Source organism: Carcharhinus amblyrhynchos, chromosome X (genome assembly GCF_965287045.1).
Source record: "Carcharhinus amblyrhynchos chromosome X, sCarAmb.v2.hapA, whole genome shotgun sequence".
NCBI lineage: Eukaryota > Metazoa > Chordata > Chondrichthyes > Carcharhiniformes > Carcharhinidae > Carcharhinus > Carcharhinus amblyrhynchos.
In genome coordinates this window covers 6,961,477-6,980,777 of record NC_137359.1, presented here as the reverse complement: position 1 = coordinate 6,980,777, position 19,301 = coordinate 6,961,477, and the positions used below count along the sequence as shown (strand labels likewise).

General features: G+C 46.1%; 1 protein-coding gene across 10 annotated transcripts in view; it reads right to left on the bottom strand.

Moving 5' to 3' along the window:
* Nucleotides 1-19,301, bottom strand: part of r3hdm2 (R3H domain containing 2) — a 304,603-nt gene that overhangs the window by 67,457 nt on the left and 217,845 nt on the right. For all 10 annotated transcript variants that reach the window (XM_080218004.1, XM_080218002.1, XM_080218006.1 and 7 more), the window contains 2 exons: nucleotides 15,683-15,909; nucleotides 13,097-13,251 (listed from right to left, as the gene is read on the bottom strand). In XM_080218004.1, the coding sequence (XP_080074130.1) occupies nucleotides 13,097-13,251; nucleotides 15,683-15,909 (382 nt within the window). The remainder of the gene's footprint in view (nucleotides 1-13,096; nucleotides 13,252-15,682; nucleotides 15,910-19,301) is intronic.

Here is a 19,301-nt window from a genome sequence, read left to right as displayed (position 1 = left end):
TGTGATAGCGTGATCTGCAGATCTAATAACAGGACCAACTTGCTCAGCTCATTAACTTCCTCATTCACAGACATTAAGAAAATATCCCATCAGCAACAAAGAAAGTCTGTGGCCCGGAGCTTCTTGCCTGGAACTCCAAATGGGTGAACTTCTATGTTCCCCCAAGAAACGGGCAATCAACTTCAAACATCAGAAAACTACTGGTTCTGCGTGGCTGGCTCAGAGCAGGAAGTGCAGACTTCTAGGGGAATACTAAAGGCTCTCTGATCCTTGTTGATATTGGAATCAACACCAAGAGGAAAGCAGCATCAGCACTGAGTATAGCTGCATCAGAGAATAAGGGTGCTATTATAGATCAGGTATGTGTCTCCAAGGGAGCATGTTGGGGTCAATACAATGGCATTGTTGCTCTGCTGAGTCACAGGTTATCGACGGTGTAGGTTGGTGCCTGAATCAAAATGGACCTCAAGTGTTGAAGATCCAATCCAGCACAGCACAGATCCTATTCCTAACCAAGCTATTTTGCTACAGTGCTCACACCGGCATCTCCCCGACAACATAGAGGATTTCCCTGGTACATTCCATCCATAAGAAGGGAAATTTAGTCAATTCCTGCCCAATAAACTCCAGGGCCTCGACAAGCACCACCTACTCATCAAAACCCAGCTTGTGTTTCACCAGAAGGACACAGAACGGATACACACTCACCCATAAGGTGACCATTTGTAGGAGCATGGCACCAATCAGAGTTAAAAGGGAAAGTCCTGCAGTGGCTGCAGCCAAACAGTTTGCGAATAAGAGGTCCCCTTTTAAGATAGGGATGAGGACACATTTCTTCTTTTAGTCTGTAAAATTCTGTCCCCCAGTCAGCAGTGGAAGCTGGATCATTGAATTTATTCAAAGCTGGCTTAGATAGATTTTTTGCATGACAAGGGGATGGGCTGTGGGGAACAGACAGGAAAGTGAAGTTGAGACCACAGTCAGATCAGCCATGATCTTACTGAATGGCGGAGCAGTCTTGAGGGCCAAAGGGCTTCTCTTGCTCTGAAGCCCCATGCTCCCCACACAAGGTAATGTGGCGGTAGTTGCTGGAGCTCAGTCACAACAGCATTAGGGCATCACAGAGGGCATTTCTCAGGAAAGTCTCCCATGCTTAAGCATTTTCAGCTACTTCATCACTGATCTATTCTCTATCAGAACATCAAGAGGCTGCTTGCAGGATATTCCATTCAAAACCCATCTGATAATGAAGTAGCCCATGCTAGCTTACAACAGGGCTCAGGTAGCCTTGTACTGCTAAGTGGCAGGTAACATTGATCCACTCAAGAGTTGGATCATGACCACCTTGAACCAGAGAAAGCCCAAGCACCATCCTTTGATCTTCAACAGCACCAGCGCTCGCATAATATCGACATCCAAGGGTCAACACTGGCCAGAAACTGAACTGAACCAGCCACAACATGGCAATGAGAGCAGGACAGAGACTGGGTACTCTGCAACAAATAGCTCAACTCCCATGAAAGCCACTTCACTGTTGTCAAGACTCAAGAGAACAAAGTGTTGAAATATTCATTACTTGCCTTGATTGGTGCAGTTGTAGTGACATTGAAGTAGTTCACCACCACTCAGGACAGAATGGCTTACTTGGTTGCTGCTTCTGCCAGTTGTCTCCATATCCATCTATTCTACCAGCATCACTGACTGCAGAATACGTCAGCAACAGCACACACTGCAACAACTCACCAAGGAACTTTGACAGCATCTCCCTCCCCAAGGAACTTTGACAGCATCTCCCTCCCCTATAACTTCCACAACTGGGAAAAGCAAAATTGGAATGTTGTAGAACATCACTACCTCTACGTCTCCTTCCAAATCTCTCAGTATCCTGACCTTAACATAATTCACTCCCCCCGCCGTCGCAGGGTCAAAGTTCTGGAATTCCTAACTAAAATCCAATTGGGAGCTCCATCACAACATGCACATCAGTACTTCAAGAACGCAGCTCACTGCCAACCTTCTCAAGGAAACTAAAGGTGGACAATAAATGCAGCACTGCATCTATCAATCACACTGCAAAGTAACAAGTCTTTTTAAACTTTCTTTTCCCCAACCATGGGCAGAGATGGGCCTAAAATGAAGCACTCTGTACCTAGGCACAGGGTCCCAACCAACCTGTGTGTGCACGGATACACGTCCAAATTAAATTCTCTATCTGTCCTGAGCTTGTACACAGAAGCAGAAACTGACATCTTGCTGTGCTTGCAGCCCGGTATATCAGTCCATTGTGCTGTCCTATTGCACTAATTTTGGAGCGGGCTTTAGGACAGAAGGCAGCAAAGACAGGTGCTGTGTGTTAGCCACTGGAAAAGATTCATGGGAATTGACATGGACACATATCTGAAATCCTGGAGCTGTTGGGCCAAGAAACGCCTGCTGCCAAAAAGGTGTTTCGCCACTTAGTGCGAGTAGACAAATTCAAACACTTTCAACCTGGGAATGGCCTTGACTTTCAAAAAAAAACTAAACTCAAAATAGAACAGACAAAAATGGAACTTCTCTTCCCAGAGTGACGAGCAATAAAAGGATCTCCTGCTGACGGCAGGAGAAACACAACTGAAGCACAGAGACACAAGTGGGTCACCTGCTCAAGGCAGCTAGTCATGGTGCAAGGGCTTTAAAAGGGTAGTGTCTGAAGTGCTTTTCCTTCTGTTTTAAAAGCCCTGTAGAATGACAGAGCTTCCCTAAGACATAGCTTATCTGTTACCAGGTATTAGTATAACCATACTGCAAACTCTTGTGGCAGAAACCAAGTATTGCAACATTATAATGTTGCTAACGGTCCAGAAAGGTTCAGAGCTTTCAAATGATTATTTCAGGACTAGCCAGTAGAGGGTAGTAAAGGGACTCTATCCACACCATGCAAAGTAAAACACTTGTTGAGCAAATTCAATTGTAGTTGTACCTATTTTTTGGCCACTGATGGAAGCTCTTTTTACATAGCTCACTGATCTCAGGTTCGAGAACTCAAGCATCAAAGCCCCCTGTAAAATGACTTTTAAACAGGAACACTGATAGAAAAGCAGAAAAGGGGAAGATCATCTCCAAAACAGTGGCAAACGTCCTGGAATCCTTTCCAATTAAAAAAATGGAAATTGACTGATTAGGTCTTTATAATCCAATTGAGACTTTTCTTTAGGGTACGAGCAAAACTTTTTGGTTAATTCAAAATCTTGGCTTATTATTTCCAGCTTTTGACGTCCATGAAACACAGGTTCGAAACTTGGATCTGAATGACTCTTAACTATCCCTTTTTCACCAAGTCAACACATTGCCCTTCACTGGGCTATCCTAGAAAAAATAACAGAACATTTTAGAATACAGTGGAGCTTTCTAATAATCATATCAAATATATGAACAAGGGATTGAGAAATATTTGGATAAATCTGGACTGTACTAAAGTGTGCAACTGAGAGCCCCGAATGGCATCCTGCTGGGTGTGACCAAAATCTCTCCTTCCACTTGTCAGTCTGAAAGACTACAAGGAACAGCCCAGTGGCACAGTGGTTAGCACTGTTACCTAACTGCGCCAGTCGGGCCTCAGGTCACTGTCTGTGCGGAATCTGCACGTTCTCTTGTGTCTGCATGGGTTTCCTCCGGATGCTCTGGTTTCCTCCCACAGTCCAAAGATGTGCAGGTTAGGTGGATTGGCCATGTTAAATTGCCCTTTAGCATCAGGGGGACTAGCAGGGTAAACACATGGGGTTACGTGAATAGGGCCTGGGTGGGATTGCAGTCAGTACAGACGTGATGAGCCAAATGGCCCCCTTCTGTACTGCAGGGATTCTAATGATAACTGAAGCTAGTTCTGTTTAATTATTTATGTTTATTTATTATTGTCACAAGTAGGCTTACATTAACACTGCAATGAAGTTACTGTGAAAATCCCCTAGTCGCCACACTCCTGTTCGGGTACACTGAGGGAGAATTTAGCATGGCCAACGTACCCTAACCAGCACACCTTTCAGACTGTGGGAGGAAACTGGAGCACCCAGAGGAAACCTGCACAGACATGGGGAACGTGCACACAGACAGCGATCCAAGACGGGAATCAAACCTGGATCCCTGGCTCTATGAGACAGCAGTGCTAACCACCAAAAAGGCTGCCACAATGGTGCAGATTCTGGTGCACTGTGTCGGTACTGCCTGCCCTGGCCATTCACGATTCAGTGAGTTGTTATTGAGGGGTTAGGACAAGCCTCAAACCACAATGAAACTTTTATGACGTGGGAACCACCATATAGTATTAGACTATCAGAATTTACTGGGCTCTGCTTCAGCCTTTCATCTGAGCTTCAAGCATGCTTGGAGAAGGTCCTGTTTCTCAGAGCCATTCCAGAAATTGTCTGCAAGGTGTGCCATTGCACCTTAAAGGTTTGGAGCAACCTCTTCCCTCTCCATTGACCCATTAAAAGATAGTCATGAAACAAAATGCCAAACATTAGGCCCACCCACTCAGATTCAACACAAACAGCTTTGGTAAAGAGCAGCAGCAGTTGACTGTGAAAGAGCCTTATTCTGCCAGTGACTACTGTGCAACCCTTTCATGAACAGAGCCAGCTGAGTGAGTTTGATGACATGCGGCAGGACCGGAGTACATCTGTCCAGCCAAACCCGCTAACAATGCGTTCACATGCTTGGCGTCACAATCCAGAAATTCTGAATAATTCATAGACTCCCTACAGTGCACAAGACATTGAGTCTCCACTAACTTTCTGGCAGAGCATCTAACCCGCCCCAAGCCCTCACATTTTTGCCCCCTTAACCTACACATCTCTGGACACTAAAGGGCAGTTTGCCATGGCCAATCCACCTAACCTACACATCTTTGGACACTAAGGGGCAATTTAGCATGGCCAATCCACCTAACCTGCACATCTTTGGACACTAAGGGGCAATTTAGCATGGCCAATCCACCTAACCTGCACATCTTTGGACACTAAGGGGCAATTTAGCATGGCCAATCCACCCTAACCTGCACATCTTTGGACTGGAGGAGGAAACCCACACAGACATGGGGAGAATGTGCAAACTCCACACACATACTGACCCGAGGCCAGAATTGAACCTGGCTCCCAGGCGCTGTGAGGCAACATTGAATGGTACATATTCCATGTCGAGAAAGGAAGATGACTGTCAAAGCTGTAACTTTGGTCTAGCACAAGGGTTTGCAACTCGAATGGGAATGGATTTAGATATTTTGTGTCTGTTTGCCCAAGCATAGCCCTAAATCACAGGGAAATGGGCACGAGAAACTGATTGAAGTTAATGGTTGCAGCCTGTCTGAAATCTAGAGGAAAATTGCTACCTCTAGCATCAGGACACCCAGGGGGAACAGATCAAGGCTTTGTGTGATCTGAATACTGAAGACATTTATAAATTACTAGCTCTGAAGACTTCGATAAATTACTAGCTCTGGTCGAGATGAAATGCCCTCTAGAACTACCTCCTCCTCTTCAGAGGAATCCTAGACTTTAATGCCTATAAGCTGACAGAGGAGTTCAACAGGTAGAGTTCTTCCCTCGAGAAATTCTACATTTTCTTCAGGCAGCATACAGTGTTGCCAGATTTAATTGATCAGAATACAAATGGATTTTGGGGGTTCAGAGCTTAAGTATTGCTGGAAAAAGCCGTGCTGTTGAATTGTTGCATCTTGCACTTATCAGGACAGACAAAGAATGCCAAATTTCAAAGGTAGTAATTTATACTGCATGAGTAAAGGATGCTTTTGGTTGGCTCAAATTGGCTGAGATGGTGTCATGGCAAATGCACCTGGTAGCTATTGTTTGTTCAAGAAAGGTGCAATGGCTGGACATCTTCCTCTTATCTGTAGACAGGCCCCTTTTTGAATATATGTAGCTTCTCGCAATACATTGCGAGCCCGAGCGACAATCCTAAAATTGCTTGTGTTAATTCTGAGCATACTTGGGATTGTTCAGCAAGTGCCGTCCAATCACAGCATCACATCTGACATTAGATACTGTGTTCTGAGTTTTGCAAGCACAGGTTGGTTGAGTATAGTCAGTACTCTGTCTATTGTGAACTGCTAAAGCAGTGTGTTATTTGGTATAATCTTCCATTTGTTGGGATACACGGCCTACATCCCTGACAGCACACTGGCACTGAAATTCACAGACATCACTCATCTGTATGGTTGGCAAAACATCTTCTTGACGACAGCATCCTGTTAGTGGAAAGTAGCACTCGTACTGCCACTGCCTCTGCCTCATAGCAGCATGAAACAACTAGTTACACCTTGTAGCCTGATGGGTATTCATGAGACATCAGCAAGTGAAGACACCAGCAAAGCCTGATGGTTAAAAGGGCTAACTCTATACCAGGCAAAGGATTGTGGGAGCAGGAAAGAACAGGGTGTGCAGCTATGAAACAAACATAGGAATTCATTTGACGGTGGCTGCCTTGAACAGAAAGTGATTGAACACAAATCCCCATTGCTGAGAGAATCACGGCTCCCTGCAGAGGCACGACTCAGTATTCGTGAGCAAAAAACCAGTGATTAGTACCTGTGCTGCGAGTATGTGACTGGAAGCAGGATCTGTAAAAGAGGAGAAGACATAGAGGCATTGGCAGCAGCAACATGGAATCAACCACTGTAGAAGGAGCAACAAGGCCCCGGAGCCTGGGATTCGGAGACATGGGAATAAAACCCATCAGCAGGGAATCTGATCAGTTCAGCTTGCCATGGGTAGTATCTCGAAGATCAAGTCATGAGTTTGAATATTTTGTGAATTTTTTTTACACCTTTTGAATGTGTGTGTGGATAATAGAGTAGGTCAGAGGTTAATTACATTGTGTATAACAAAGTTTGATGCTTGGTGTAATTTTGTGGCAACTTGGTACAGCACAAGAAAGGAAATTTGTTGTACGATAATTCGAGAGTTTGAGTGCCTTTGTCCAGTGTCAGTCGACCCAAGTTCGAAGGCAACAACGTGTTGCTGAAATTTTTGACAAACTGTATCCTTACTTCCAACAGAATTTGATGTTGGATTGGGTTGGGCACAGTAAGAAATCTCACAACACCAGGAATAAAGTCCAACAGGTTTATTTGGAATCACAAACTTTCAGAGCACTGATGAAGGAGCAGCACTCCAAAAGCTTATGATTCCAAATTAACCTGCTGGACTTTATCCTGGTGTTATGAGACTTCTTCAATTGTGTTGTCTGGGCACCTTTAGGCATAAAAGTGGTAGATTTTGGTCCATGAATGTGTGTGATATATAGCGAGCAATGATCTGATCTAGATAGCCAGTATCCAAGGAAGACTCTCCCCAGGTAGGAGAGAACTGATTAGTGGATCTTGCTGAAATGACCCGAGACCTAACCGAATTTGAAACACAAATGACTTCTTTGCTGCATTTGAATCTGCAGCTACATATAAAAATTTCCTTGGAAACCTTAATGCATTCCATCCTGCACTCAAATTCACCTTGGAAATGGAGCAGTGTAACACAGTGTAACGAGCTCCCTTTCATCGCATGCCATTCAGGAGCTCCAATAAAGGACGACTTCTACTACCTAGCACGTGCTGACGATCACGGGTCAATACACACATTGGGACTCCTAACCGCTCCACACTCCAAATGATAGGCCGCATTAGCAAGCACGTAAAGGTCCAAATTATTGCTCATTGTGCAATGATACGGAAAGAGGGTGCAACAGATCTATCCTGTGCGACAACCACTGATCAGATCACTGCTCACTGTGTACATTCATGAATGGGCCAATCACTGAAATTTGCAGACCTGAAAAGGTTCACTGTTTAAAAATAAGTGCAGATGAGAGGGTAAAAGAGCAGCAGCAGCACCACCGAGAGTGAGAGCAGAGCGAGAGCAGAGCGAGGGTAAAAGAGCAGCAGAGCGAGAGCAGAGAGAGGATAAAAGAGCAGCAGAGCGAGAGCAGAGAGAGGATAAAAGAGCAGCAGAGCGAGAGCAGAGAGAGGATAAAAGAGCAGCAGAGCGAGAGCAGAGAGAGGGTAAAAGAGCAGCAGAGCGAGAGCAGAGAGAGGATAAAAGAGCAGCAGAGCGAGAGCAGAGAGAGGATAAAAGAGCAGCAGAGCGAGAGCAGAGAGAGGGTAAAAGAGCAGCAGAGCGAGAGCAGAGCGAGAGCAGAGCGAGGATAAAAGAGCAGCAGAGCGAGAGCAGAGAGAGGATAAAAGAGCAGCAGAGCGAGAGCAGAGCGAGGGTAAAAGAGCAGCAGAGCGAGAGCAGAGAGAGGGTAAAAGAGCAGCAGAGCGAGAGCAGAGAGAGGATAAAAGAGCAGCAGAGCGAGAGCAGAGCGAGGATAAAAGAGCAGCAGAGCGAGAGCAGAGAGAGGATAAAAGAGCAGCAGAGCGAGAGCAGAGCGAGAGCAGAGCGAGGATAAAAGAGCAGCAGAGCGAGAGCAGAGAGAGGATAAAAGAGCAGCAGAGCGAGAGCAGAGAGAGGATAAAAGAGCAGCAGAGCGAGAGCAGAGCGAGGGTAAAAGAGCAGCAGAGCGAGAGCAGAGAGAGGGTAAAAGAGCAGCAGAGCGAGAGCAGAGAGAGGGTAAAAGAGCAGCAGAGCGAGAGCAGAGAGAGGATAAAAGAGCAGCAGAGCGAGAGCAGAGAGAGGATAAAAGAGCAGCAGAGCGAGAGCAGAGAGAGGGTAAAAGAGCAGCAGAGCGAGAGCAGAGCGAGAGCAGAGCGAGGATAAAAGAGCAGCAGAGCGAGAGCAGAGAGAGGATAAAAGAGCAGCAGAGCGAGAGCAGAGAGAGGATAAAAGAGCAGCAGAGCGAGAGCAGAGCGAGGGTAAAAGAGCAGCAGAGCGAGAGCAGAGAGAGGGTAAAAGAGCAGCAGAGCGAGAGCAGAGAGAGGGTAAAAGAGCAGCAGAGCGAGAGCAGAGAGAGGGTAAAAGAGCAGCAGAGCGAGAGCAGAGAGAGGGTAAAAGAGCAGCAGAGCGAGAGCAGAGAGAGGGTAAAAGAGCAGCAGAGCGAGAGCAGAGAGAGGGTAAAAGAGCAGCAGAGCGAGAGCAGAGAGAGGATAAAAGAGCAGCAGAGCGAGAGCAGAGAGAGGATAAAAGAGCAGCAGAGCGAGAGCAGAGAGAGGATAAAAGAGCAGCAGAGCGAGAGCAGAGAGAGGATAAAAGAGCAGCAGAGCGAGAGCAGAGAGAGGATAAAAGAGCAGCAGAGCGAGAGCAGAGAGAGGATAAAAGAGCAGCAGAGCGAGAGCAGAGAGAGGATAAAAGAGCAGCAGAGCGAGAGCAGAGAGAGGATAAAAGAGCAGCAGAGCGAGAGCAGAGAGAGGGTAAAAGAGCAGCAGAGCGAGAGCAGAGAGAGGATAAAAGAGCAGCAGAGCGAGAGCAGAGAGAGGATAAAAGAGCAGCAGAGCGAGAGCAGAGAGAGGGTAAAAGAGCAGCAGAGCGAGAGCAGAGCGAGGATAAAAGAGCAGCAGAGCGAGAGCAGAGAGAGGATAAAAGAGCAGCAGAGCGAGAGCAGAGAGAGGATAAAAGAGCAGCAGAGCGAGAGCAGAGCGAGGGTAAAAGAGCAGCAGAGCGAGAGCAGAGAGAGGGTAAAAGAGCAGCAGAGCGAGAGCAGAGAGAGGATAAAAGAGCAGCAGAGCGAGAGCAGAGCGAGGATAAAAGAGCAGCAGAGCGAGAGCAGAGAGAGGATAAAAGAGCAGCAGAGCGAGAGCAGAGAGAGGATAAAAGAGCAGCAGAGCGAGAGCAGAGCGAGGATAAAAGAGCAGCAGAGCGAGAGCAGAGCGAGAGCAGAGCGAGGATAAAAGAGCAGCAGAGCGAGAGCAGAGCGAGAGCAGAGAGAGGATAAAAGAGCAGCAGAGCGAGAGCAGAGAGAGGATAAAAGAGCAGCAGAGCGAGAGCAGAGAGAGGATAAAAGAGCAGCAGAGCGAGAGCAGAGAGAGGATAAAAGAGCAGCAGAGCGAGAGCAGAGCGAGAGCAGAGAGAGGATAAAAGAGCAGCAGAGCGAGAGCAGAGAGAGGATAAAAGAGCAGCAGAGCGAGAGCAGAGAGAGGATAAAAGAGCAGCAGAGCGAGAGCAGAGAGAGGATAAAAGAGCAGCAGAGCGAGAGCAGAGAGAGGATAAAAGAGCAGCAGAGCGAGAGCAGAGAGAGGATAAAAGAGCAGCAGAGCGAGAGCAGAGAGAGGGTAAAAGAGCAGCAGAGCGAGAGCAGAGAGAGGATAAAAGAGCAGCAGAGCGAGAGCAGAGAGAGGATAAAAGAGCAGCAGAGCGAGAGCAGAGAGAGGATAAAAGAGCAGCAGAGCGAGAGCAGAGAGAGGATAAAAGAGCAGCAGAGCGAGAGCAGAGCGAGAGCAGAGAGAGGATAAAAGAGCAGCAGAGCGAGAGCAGAGAGAGGATAAAAGAGCAGCAGAGCGAGAGCAGAGAGAGGGTAAAAGAGCAGCAGAGCGAGAGCAGAGAGAGGATAAAAGAGCAGCAGAGAGAGGGTAAAAGAGCAGCAGAGCGAGAGCAGAGAGAGGGTAAAAGAGCAGCAGAGCGAGAGCAGAGAGAGGATAAAAGAGCAGCAGAGTGAGAGCAGAGAGAGGATAAAAGCAATTTTGGTCGCGTTTCTTAAGAAGGGATATATTTGCTTTGGAAGCAGTTCGGAGAAGTTCATTCGACTGACTCCTAGGATGGCGTGTGGATGGAAATTGCTATCCTATCACAGAAGATTGGTGAACTGGGTTTACACCCATCAGAGTTGGGAAGAATGGGAGGTGATCTGAATTAAACGTCCAGGGGATTTGACAGGGTAGATGTTCAGAGGATGCTTTTCTTTTGGGAAAAGCTCAATCTTGGGGACACTGTTTAAACACAAGTGGTCTCTCTTTTGAGACGGAGATGCAGAGATTTTTTTCCTCAGAGGGTCATTAGTTTTTTAAGAGTTCCATGACCAAGAGAGCAGTGGATGCTGGGTCATTGTGTCTTAAGGTTGAAGTCGGTTTATTCTTCATTGACAAAGATGTCAAAAAGTATTGGGAGTAGACAGCAAAGTGGAGTTCAGGCTTATTGTGATAACGTAGCCCCTTTAAGGGGATGATTCTCTGCGGGCCTTGTGATCAGGCCGGGCCCTATGGAGAGGTAGCGTTGGAGGCCATGCCATTGGGCAGCAAGGGCGCAGGTCCTGGGTCAGGGAGGGACTTTGGTTGGAGCCAGGGAGGAGGAAGAGGAGAGGGTAGACGTGTATTGCAGCTCTGTCAGACACATTATCTTGTGTATGTAAAATCATTATTGCTCCAAGCCACAACATGTCGCCTTCAACTTTGCTACAGTCATCAAATGGAAGAGTAGGCTCGAGGGGACGAATGGCCTCATCCTGCTCCAGATTTGTACATTTGTGTAGTTAACTTAGTTTAAATGCTCCTGAATAGAACTGGCAAACCAACCAAGAGGATCCTGGTCTAAGGCCTAACGGTCCCCAGAACAGCTCACAATGTCCGAGGAATCTCAATCCCAATGAGAAAATGAATAGCTATACCCCCTGGTGTGGCATTGAACAGTTGGCCCCAGGCTACAGCCCAACTCTGTGTTGAGCTCCTGATCTCAGTATAGATGAGACATTGCCCCTCTAACTCAGAATCTCAGACAACCAAAGAGTGCCAGCCATACCAGATCACTATCAAGTGGAAAGAACATGCTTCGGAACATTGAGCAAGAACAACATCACCCTTGACTGCCTTATTACCACTGCGGAACCCCAGACCACCCATGATGGCATAGCCTGGCAACACATGAACAAACTTCACATGCACTGAAGATTTTAAAGTTCTTTTCTGTCACAAGTAGGCTTACATTAACAGTAAAGTTAGTGTGAAAATCCCCTACTTGCCACAATCTGCCATATGTTCGGGTACACTGAGGGAGAATTTAGCATGGCCAGTGCACCTAACCAGCACGTCGTTCAGACTGTGGGAAGAAACCCGAGCACCCGGAGAAAATCAACAAACGCACAGGGGAGAACATACAGACTGCACATTCACCCTAGCTGGGAATTGAACCCAGGTCCCTTGCTAACCACTGTGCCAGCATAGGTCTGCTACTGCTTATGAAGCTATACAGTAGCATGACACACCTTCAAAAGAGGATGGGGGGAAAACAGACAAAAAGAAAACATGCCAAAACTGGTCCAATTTCCACATTCAGATTTCTTGTTGTTGGGTAAATTTATACAAATCCTAGAATCATAAGATTCCTACAGTGCAGAAGGAGGCTTTTCGGCCCATCGAGGCTGCACTGACCACAATCCCATCCAAGCCCTAACCTCGTAACCCCACATATTTGCCCTGCTAGTCCTGCTGACACTCGGGGGCAATTTAGTTTGGCCAATCAACCTAACCTGCACATCTTTGGACTGTAGGAGGAAACCGGAGCACCCGGGAGAAACACACACAGACATGGAGAACGTGCAAACTCCACACAGACAGTTACCCAAATTGGGAATCGAACCCGGGTCCCTGGTGCTGTGAGGCAGCAGCGCTAACCACTGTGCTGCCCTGTAATGCTTGTTCTAAAATTTCTGCTCATACATTTAAGTGGTTTCACTGCTGTCTCTTCAAACTCTATTGGTTCCTCAGTGGAACAATGGAAGTGTGGTACTGAGACCATCAGTCTCCATTATTGTGTCAAGTGAACCCCATGAAGAAAACTGGAAAGCTGCCAATAACACCAACTGTGATGAGATTTTGGCAGATCTTTCTGTATGACTGCCATCTAAAACACTGCAATACTGAGGTAACGTAACACTGAAATCAGGAAAGACTGCAAGTTTCAATTCATTTTGGCACAGCTCAGAATTTTCCCCCCCAACTATACGATGTTTGCTTGCATTATAAACAAACAAATCTTTCTCCTGGACATGTTATGGTTAAATTAAGACAGGAAAAGAATTTGGACAAGATACGATATTAAGCAAGCTCCACTGTATTAACCACTTTACAATGTGTTTCTTCTCAATTCATGTCCAACTCGGTAGCCCCCACTTTCTGCAACAACGCAATCAAATAATCTAGTGCACTTGATGTAAAGGGGAAGGAGACTGAGTGATGACTCACCTGTGATATCATGTGATTAGTCATTGGTTGTTGCTGAGGTGTGGGTGGCAGTTGCTGCTGTTGTGCAGAATTAGACAGGACGGTCCTCCCAGGTTGCTGTGCAGAGGCTTGCACATAACCTGATGACGTTAATTCAGGAGTCCCGAGTGGCAAGCCTAGAACAGGAGTCCCAATTCTTACAACACAGAACCAACAATCTTATGAAACTTGACTGCCACACAAACTTTATGTTACAGCCTTGAACCAAACAGCATCTATTTAATTCTATTGTTCAATTTTTGCAGGTCACACAATCTCATATCACAACCACAAAAAAATGGATGTCAACTTAGTGCATGACACAAAGGGAAAGAACTCAGATAATGTAATACATCAAAAAACACCATCATGCCATAGAAATACAATAATTGCTAATAGGCTAAAAGTTCACTTTCTCTTTATTTCTCCCACATTGAAAATATTTGCATTGAATTTTAACTGGTTCTCAATTTGTTCTGTTCCCTTTTTATAAAAATGCGTATATCAATGGTTTGCAGGGATTCAAATACCAAGACGGTACAATCTATGCCTCAATTTCATATCTGAGCAAACATTTGGAGAGGGTACAGAAAAGATTTACCAGGATGTTGCCTGGCATGGGGAGCATTAGCTATAAAGAGTGGTTGGAGAAACTTGGTTTGTTCTCACTGGAGCAACAGAGGTTGAGGGGCATCCTGGTAGAAGTCTACAAGATTATGAGGGGCATGGACAGAGCAAATAGTCAGAACAGGGTGGAAGAGTCAATTACTAGGAGGCACAGGTTTAAGGTGTGAGGGGCAAGGTTTAAAGGAGATGTACAAGGCAGATTTTTTACACAGAGGGCGGTAGGCGCCTGGAACTTACTGCCAGGGGAAGTAGTGGAAGCTGATATGGTAGTGACTTTTAAGGGGCGTATTGACAAGTACACGAATAGGATGGGAATAGTGGGTTATGGTCCCCGGAAGGGTAGGGGGTTTTAGTTCAGTCAGGCAGCATGGTTGGTGCAGGGCCTGTTTCTATGCTGTAATTTTCTTTGTTCTTTATTTGCACCATTTTTCTGTGGTTTCAGCCAAAAAGCAGATGGAGCCAAGTGTTAGAAAAGCCCGCAAGAAATTGTCATTTAAAAGGAAACAATCGCTGTGGCAGGAACTTGATTTCAATCTAAGGAAAAGTGACAAAATAAATGAGTTTTAAATTTTGTCTTCTTTTGAGGAGACAGTTCACATTTTGACAGTTGCAGACCAGAGTGCAATGGTTCCATTGACATAGGTGACAGGGTCAGGAGCTGCGATCTTTGCTTGTTAAAGAGGACAACATCCTTCTGGTGCTCAAAGCTAAAAAGTTCAGTCAGAGCTGGGGTTACAGTTGCTTCCTGGCAGCTGTGGAACAGACTGGCCCAAGATATCAGGGTTTCTCTGGGTGCCTGATGGAAGCATGAAATGAGCACCTCTCAACGTGACACAACCCAGCACAGTGCCAAATGAGATGGTGCTATCTGGCAGTGAGGCAACCTACTCCAGTGTCTCACCATGTCATGCTACAGGGACATAGAACAACAGTTTGTTCCTATGATTCTGAGTGACTAGTTCCCAATCTTGGCCATGTCGTTCATGAGAAGACATTGCGTGCAAACTGGACACTTCTCTACAAGAATGGAAAGAAAATGGTGGCTCAGAAGGTCAGGCATCATCTGTGGAGAAGAATAGAGTTGCTGCTTCAGGTTGATGAACTTCCATAGGAAAGAGGAGGGGTAGGCCATTTGGCTCCTCAAGTTGCTCTGCTATTCACCCTGCTGACCTTCCAATTCAAAGGCATTTTCTTGCACTACCCCCATATCCCTTGATGACTTCAATATGAGGAATCTATTGAACATCCTTAATGACTGAGCCTTTTCTCAATTTTACCTCTCTCCCACATCTCCCCCCTCCCTCCACTTCGTCAGCTGTCACAGCTTACCCTCTGACTTTAGCTTCTCTGCGTTTGGCCATTCACACCCTCTCCCTATAGAATGCCATTAGTACCCCTTAGTCTTTCTCGCTATGACTCATCCTTCATTCCCTCACCCTACAGTATAAATATCTCCCACATATCTCCTCACCTCAGTTCCAAATAGTCTTATTTTGAGGCTGTGTCCCCCTAATTCTAGACTGCCCTCAGGCAAAGGGAGCAACTTTCCAGCATCTATCCTATCACATCCTGGAAGGACTTTGAATGCTTTACTGGCTTCTGTTGAAAGGTTATCAACCTGAAGTGTTAATTCTGTGCCCCTCCATAGATGGTGCCAGACCTGCTGACCTTTTCCAGCATCCAGGAGCATTTTGCTTTTGGAAAACTAAATGGGGGGGCTACCTACTTCCACTGCTCAGGTACAATGTGTTAGCAGCCAGAGCAAGATGAACCCTGAGCAGCATAGAACTTGGTCTGGAATGACAAGCCATGACCTTGCAAATGCAAAACTGAGGAGGAAAGAAAACTTTGAGCCTCAGCAAGAGGCCTCAAACCAACGGATTATTAATGCAGGAACAATACAGAAAGCAGCTCTCGGAAATGCATTGGTGAAACGCACACCTGTTTTGGAGACCCTGTTGCCACTCTTACTGCTGCCAATGCTGTCTCCTCGGGTCAGAATGGAAATCCCACTGAAGCTGCTTGCTTTGGTTACGGGCGGCTTCAAACTGCGGTTTGAGCTGTCGGAATCTGTGCTACTCCATGGACGAGGTTCAGAGGACTTCAGTTCATTCTCCGTGCTGCTTTGACGGCTGCTCGAAGCTCGGCTTAGGCACTCTCGGTTTCCTCTGCAACAACGGAGACACCAGTCAGTGAGCTGCTGAAGATGCCTTGCAGCAGGAAAACGTTCCATGAGCTTTCACCTGCCTAGGTGCAAGGGGTTCCTGCTTTTGCAGGAATTATTGAAGGCCCACTGTACCTCATTTACTTTAAGCATCAATAAACTGGACTACAGAATATGACAGAAACATTGCCACAATTATATGGCTGGCGGTGCCGCTTATCTACTTTTCATGCCCACAACTGCAACAAACAGAAACAAAAATATCAGCACACCAAACACAATGTGCTTCAACAGATCCAGTCATCTATTCTAGGAATGCTGCACTGAAGAATTTGAGTCCAAGAAATGAGAGGGGAGCAGAGAGAGACAGGCAGCATGGTGTATATCTAGTACCTCAATGCCCTACATAGCACATCCTGTGAAGAAGAATATACTGCCTTACTGTCAAACCAATCTCTCGTCATAAATCAACAAGAAGCACTCACATTTAAGGCAAAGTTAAAGAGCCCAACAGAACTGAGTGCAAAATTGTTAGTGCACACCACAGTAAAAAGCTGTATTTATATAGTGCCTTTGACATAGTTCAACACCCTGAGGCACTTCTCTGGAGTGTTGGCAAACAAAATCTGACACCAAGCCACATAAGGAGATACTAGGGGCAGGTGACCAAAACTTTTGTCAAAGTGTAGGTTTTAATTAGTCTTAAAGGAGAAGAGAGGGGGATAAAAAGCAGAGACGCTTATAGAGAGGGAATTCCAGAGCTTACGACCTTGACAGCTGAAGGCACAACTGCCACTGAGGGTGTGATTAAAATCAGGAATGTACAAGCAGCTCCGATATCTCAGAGGGTTGAGGGGCTTGAGGAGATTAAGGCTAAGGATGGGCGAGGCCACAGAAAGGTTTTTCAAAATTAAGATATGTCTTAACTGTGAGGCATTAAAAAGGGTGATGGGCGAATGGAACTTGGGAGTTAGGACGTGGGCAGTTCTGGGTGTCCTAGTTTATAGAGGGTAGAATGTGGTAGGTGGGCCAAAAGAAATAGTCAAGTCCCAGTAATAAAGACATGAATGCGGGTTTCAGCAGCAAGGGTGAAGTCAGGCAATGAGGTAGAGGTGCAAAGAGGTGAATGACGGCGCAGACATGTCTAGTCTCACACAGTTCCCAGAGGCAACGATGAGGTTGTGGCAATGGAACAGAGTCTATCATAGAGCTAAAGGCAAAGGACCCCTAACATTGAGCACGAAGATGTTTCTGCTCATCTGGCACTGGATGTCAGATCAGCAGCCTGGCAGTTTAAAAACAGTGGAGGAATCGAGAGAGGTAGAAAATAGGAGCAGGAGGCGGCCATTTGGCCTGTCGAGCCTGCTCCACCATTCATTATGATCACAGCTGATCACCCAACTCAACAGCCTGATCCCACCTTTCCCCCCTCCCATATCTATTGATCCCCTTAGTCAAAGAGCTTTATCTAACTGCTTCTTGAAAACATACAATGTTTTGGCCTCAACTACTTTCTGTGGTTGCGAATTCCACAGGCTCACCACTCTCTGGGTGAAGAAATTTTTCCCCATTTCTGTCCTCAAAGTTTTATCACTCATCGTTAGACTGTGACCCCGGTTCTGGACTCCCCCACCATTAAGGGCATCCTTCCTCCATCTACCCTGTCTAGTCCTGTTAGAATTTCATAGGTTTCTACAAGGTTTCCCCCCCCCACTCATTCTCCTCAACTCCAGCAAATATAATCCTAACTGACTCAATCTCTCTTCATATGTCAATCTCACCATCCCAGGAATCAGTCTGCTAAACCTTCTAGAGCAAGAACATTCTTCCTCAAATAAGGAGACCAAAACTGCACACAATATTCCAGGTGTGGCCTCACTAAACCCTTGTATAATCACAGCAAGACATCCCTACTGCTGTACTCAAATCCTCTCGCTATGAAAGCCAACATGCCATTTGCCTTCTTTACTGTCTGCTGCACCTGTGTGCTTACCTGCAGTGACTGGTGCACAAGGACACCCAGGTCTCATTGCATATTCCCCCCTCTCAATGGTGGTGGAGAATTAGAGCTGGGTGCTGTCTATTGTACAGGTGGAAATTGACTGTATTCATAGAATCCCTACAGTACAGAAGGCGGCCATTTGGCCCATTGAGTCTGCACCAACAACAATCCAACCCAGGCATATCTTCTAACCCCATGTGTTTACCTCACTAAGCCCCCCTGACACTAAGGGGCAATTGAGCATGGCCAATCCACCCAACCTGTACATCTTTGGACTGTGGGAGGAAACCGGAGCACCCAGAGGAAACCCACACAGGCATGGGGAGAACGTGCAAACTCCACACTGACAATCACTGGAGGCCGAAATTGAGCCTGGGTCCCTGGTGCTGTGAGACAGTAGTGCTAACCATTGTGCCACCGTGCTGCCCATATTCAGATCAGGTTTGAGAGACTGCACGCAGATCAGAAATAGAAAGGGGTCTAAGCATAACTCCTTGAAGACACCAGGGGAAACGGTACAGGTGCAGGAAGAGAAGACAATGCAAGTGATTCGCTAGCTACAACTGGATAGATAAGAATGGAGCCAGGCGAGTGTTGTGTCATTCAACTGGGTGACATGGAGAGGCACTAGATGAAGATGATACAGTCAACCATGTTGCAGCTAAGGCATTGATTGAGCCTCAAACCATAAACATGGTTTATACCAATACTCTTCTCCATTGCTGACCAGTCACTAAGGCCACAGTGTAAAGCAAGCAGTCACACTCAGTTGTGATAGGTAAGCACATCCATTTATTCAATTACATGCAAATACTCCCACAAACTGCTATAATGGCCTACTTTTCAAAGACTGACTCAAATATCTCGCAATCACCCAAAGGAACTGGAGCAAACTCAATAATAAGTGATCTCAACATAATTTTGACTTCCTATAAGGTTTGTGCTTGGCAGTCTTGTGTGCCACACGGCATCAAGGCAGGGACAAAAATAAACTCGTAATGGCACGTTGTTGAAGTTGCTCTGAGCTACGTTATTGGGACTAGATAAAGGAATCTCTCAACTCTCCTCGTACCCAACCTGGAAGCTCATTAAGAATACCAAAGTCAAGGGCACACATTTCTGTTAAAGTTCATTCATTGACAAGAAACAAAAGTAGCACAGAGACTCAAGTCAAAGAGAAAATGGAAATCGATTATTCTGTTTACAATCAATATTTAACCAGCCAAAATTAGTTTCTGGTGTGAACTCGTGTACTGTCAGATATAGAGCAGCAAAGTATAAAACTTATCAGTGATATGAGAGTAGACAAAACTGTGACAAACACATTGCAAAGCCATCCAACGACAAACAGCCATGCACTGGCATTGCACTGCTCTTGACGAAGCTAGAACTCC